The 2,406-nt window shown below is 54.3% G+C and overlaps 1 protein-coding gene across 1 annotated transcript; it reads left to right on the forward strand.

Moving 5' to 3' along the window:
- The first annotated feature begins 318 nt into the window (after positions 1 to 318).
- On the forward strand, positions 319 to 2,175 carry PABPC4L (poly(A) binding protein cytoplasmic 4 like). The gene has a single exon (XM_004588197.2). It carries the CDS (start codon positions 1,013 to 1,015, stop codon positions 2,126 to 2,128), a length of 1,116 nt encoding a protein of 371 aa, XP_004588254.1. The 5' UTR covers positions 319 to 1,012; the 3' UTR covers positions 2,129 to 2,175.
- The last annotated feature ends 231 nt before the right edge of the window (positions 2,176 to 2,406 follow it).

A 2,406-nucleotide genomic window follows, 5' to 3' on the forward strand; every position in this document is an offset into this window, starting at 1 on the left:
CTCGAGTTCTACAGAACTTAGGAAGAAAAAGAAAACTATGCTGAAACTTATACAAGAGCACTAGGAAGCCTTGGACGGTTTGTAGCGAGTTCAGGCGCAGGCCCTGGTCCATGTTTGGAAACTCTTTTGCAGTGAGACCCAAGCTGCGCCCCGCGGGCGGGTGGGTTTATTGGGGCCACTCCCCCAGGCTGCCAAGTCACCGCCTCCCACGTCTGAGTTTTAGCGGGGGCGGGGGGTAGGAGGTGGGAAACTTGTAAGAGGGGCGGAGGAAAGAAAAACGTTTTGGAAAAAAAAATGAAAAAGAAAACATCCCACTTGGCAGCGAGTGCGCGGGAAGTTGAGCGCGGGAGTTCCGGGTTGCCCGCCCGCCTCGCCGGCCGCAGCTCCGGCGAGCCCCCAGCCCTGGGCCGGCCGCTGCCTCCTGGGCCGAGTCGGTGCGTCCTTCCGTCCGTCTGTCCGGCAATCAGTCGGCGGCTCGGCTGCTCGGGGGTCCCGCCAAGGGTCCCGCGGCGCTCCGAGAGGCGGCCACCCCCGGATCCCGTTCCAGGTGGGTTCCGGGAGCGCCCCGTGAGGCCTGCCAGGCTCCTGCGCCCAGGGGGCCCGGAGGCCGTCTCGGATGCCACTTGTGGAGTTGTGTGAGCCACTGTAACTTTAAACCAGAGTGAGCAAACCCTATTTTTATTCAGAAACCAACGAAGGCGCAGATGGAGGGCCAGCCCGGCTTGAAGTACTCTAGCACATGGGCGGGCAGGGGCGGCTTCTCCTTGTAGCTTTTCTTGGAGCTTTGTGCTTGCAGAGTTCTGCAGCCAACTCTCAAGAAAGGCCCAGATTTGTGGCTGTGGGACTCAGGGATGAGGGTGTTGCCTGAGCTTCAGGGAGGTGCTCCTGAGCCCCACTTGCCTGGCTTCTAAGCAGTCATAGGGAGGCCACCAACCTGGTGCAGGGTCTCCGCTGTGTCCTGGTCTCCATCCTGTAGAAATAGCTCCAAAAAGCACCCGTGGTGAAGGACAAGATGATGAACGTGGCAGCCAAGTACCGCATGGCCTCCCTCTATGTGGGCGACCTCCATCCAGACGTCACGGAGGACCTGCTGTTCAAGAAGTTCAGCACGGTGGGACCCGTGCTGTCCATCCGCGTTTGCAGGGACCTGCTGACCCGTCGCTCCCTGGGCTATGCCTACGTGAACTTCCTGCAGCTGGCTGATGCCCAGAAGGCGCTGGACACAATGAATTTCGATGTAGTGGAAGGTAGGGCCATCCGCCTCATGTGGTCCCAACGCGATGCCTACTTAAGGAAATCTGGAATTGGGAATGTCTTCATCAAAAACCTCGACAAATCCATCGATAACAAAACCCTGTATGAGTGTTTTTCAGCGTTTGGGAAGATCCTGTCTTCCAAGGTGATGAGCGACGATCAAGGCTCCAAGGGCTACGCGTTCGTGCACTTTCAGAACCAGATGGCCGCCGACAGGGCCATCGAGGAGATGAACGGCAAGTTCCTCAAGGACTGCAAGGTGTTTGTGGGCAGATTCAAAAACCGCAGAGATAGGGAGGCTGAGCTGCGAAACCACGCCAGTGAGTTCACCAACGTGTACATCAAAAACTTCGGGGACGATATGGACGACGAGAGGCTGAGGGACATCTTCAGTAAATATGGCAGGATTGTGAGTGTTAAGGTGATGACCAATCCCTATGGGAAATCCAGAGGGTTTGGCTTCGTGAGCTTTGACAGCCACGAGGCTGCCAAAAGGGCCGTGGAAGACATGAATGGAGAGGCCATCAACGGGCAGCCCCTCTTCGTAGGTCGGGCGCAGAAGAAAGTAGAGCGACAGGCTGAGTTAAAACAAATGTTTGAACAATTGAAAAAGGAAAAGATTCGCGGGCGCCAGGCAGCAAAACTCTATATTAAGAATCTTGACGGCAGCATCGACGATGAAAAGCTGCGGAAGGAGTTTGCCTGCTTTGGGTCCGTTAGCAGAGTGAAGGTGATGCAGGAGGAAGGACTGAGCAAAGGCTTCGGCTTGGTCTGCTTCTCCTCTGCGGAGGAGGCCAGCCGAGCCATGGCTGAGATGAACGGTCGGATCTTGGGCTCCAAACCTCTCAACATCGCCTTGGCCCAGGGGTACTAGGAAACAGACCCTTACCTCACCAGCCAGTTGTGGCAGATATTAGCAGTTCACATTAAGCTAAATAGCTAACTTTAATTTGAATGAATGTTTAAAATAGTGGGTGAATTCTTTTAAATTTATATCTGCTATGGTTGAACTTTTAACTTGACTTCCGCAAGTGGCTGTTTCTAGTGGTTTAGATTAAGGTGATGGCAGTTTGTAATTTTGTCCACAAACTGGCCCTATGTAATGTTTTCTCATTTCCACTGGTTAACTATTATCCAGGTACTTTCTAATCA

This window comes from Ochotona princeps, chromosome 7 (assembly GCF_030435755.1).
Source record: "Ochotona princeps isolate mOchPri1 chromosome 7, mOchPri1.hap1, whole genome shotgun sequence".
Taxonomy (NCBI): Eukaryota; Metazoa; Chordata; class Mammalia; order Lagomorpha; family Ochotonidae; genus Ochotona; species Ochotona princeps.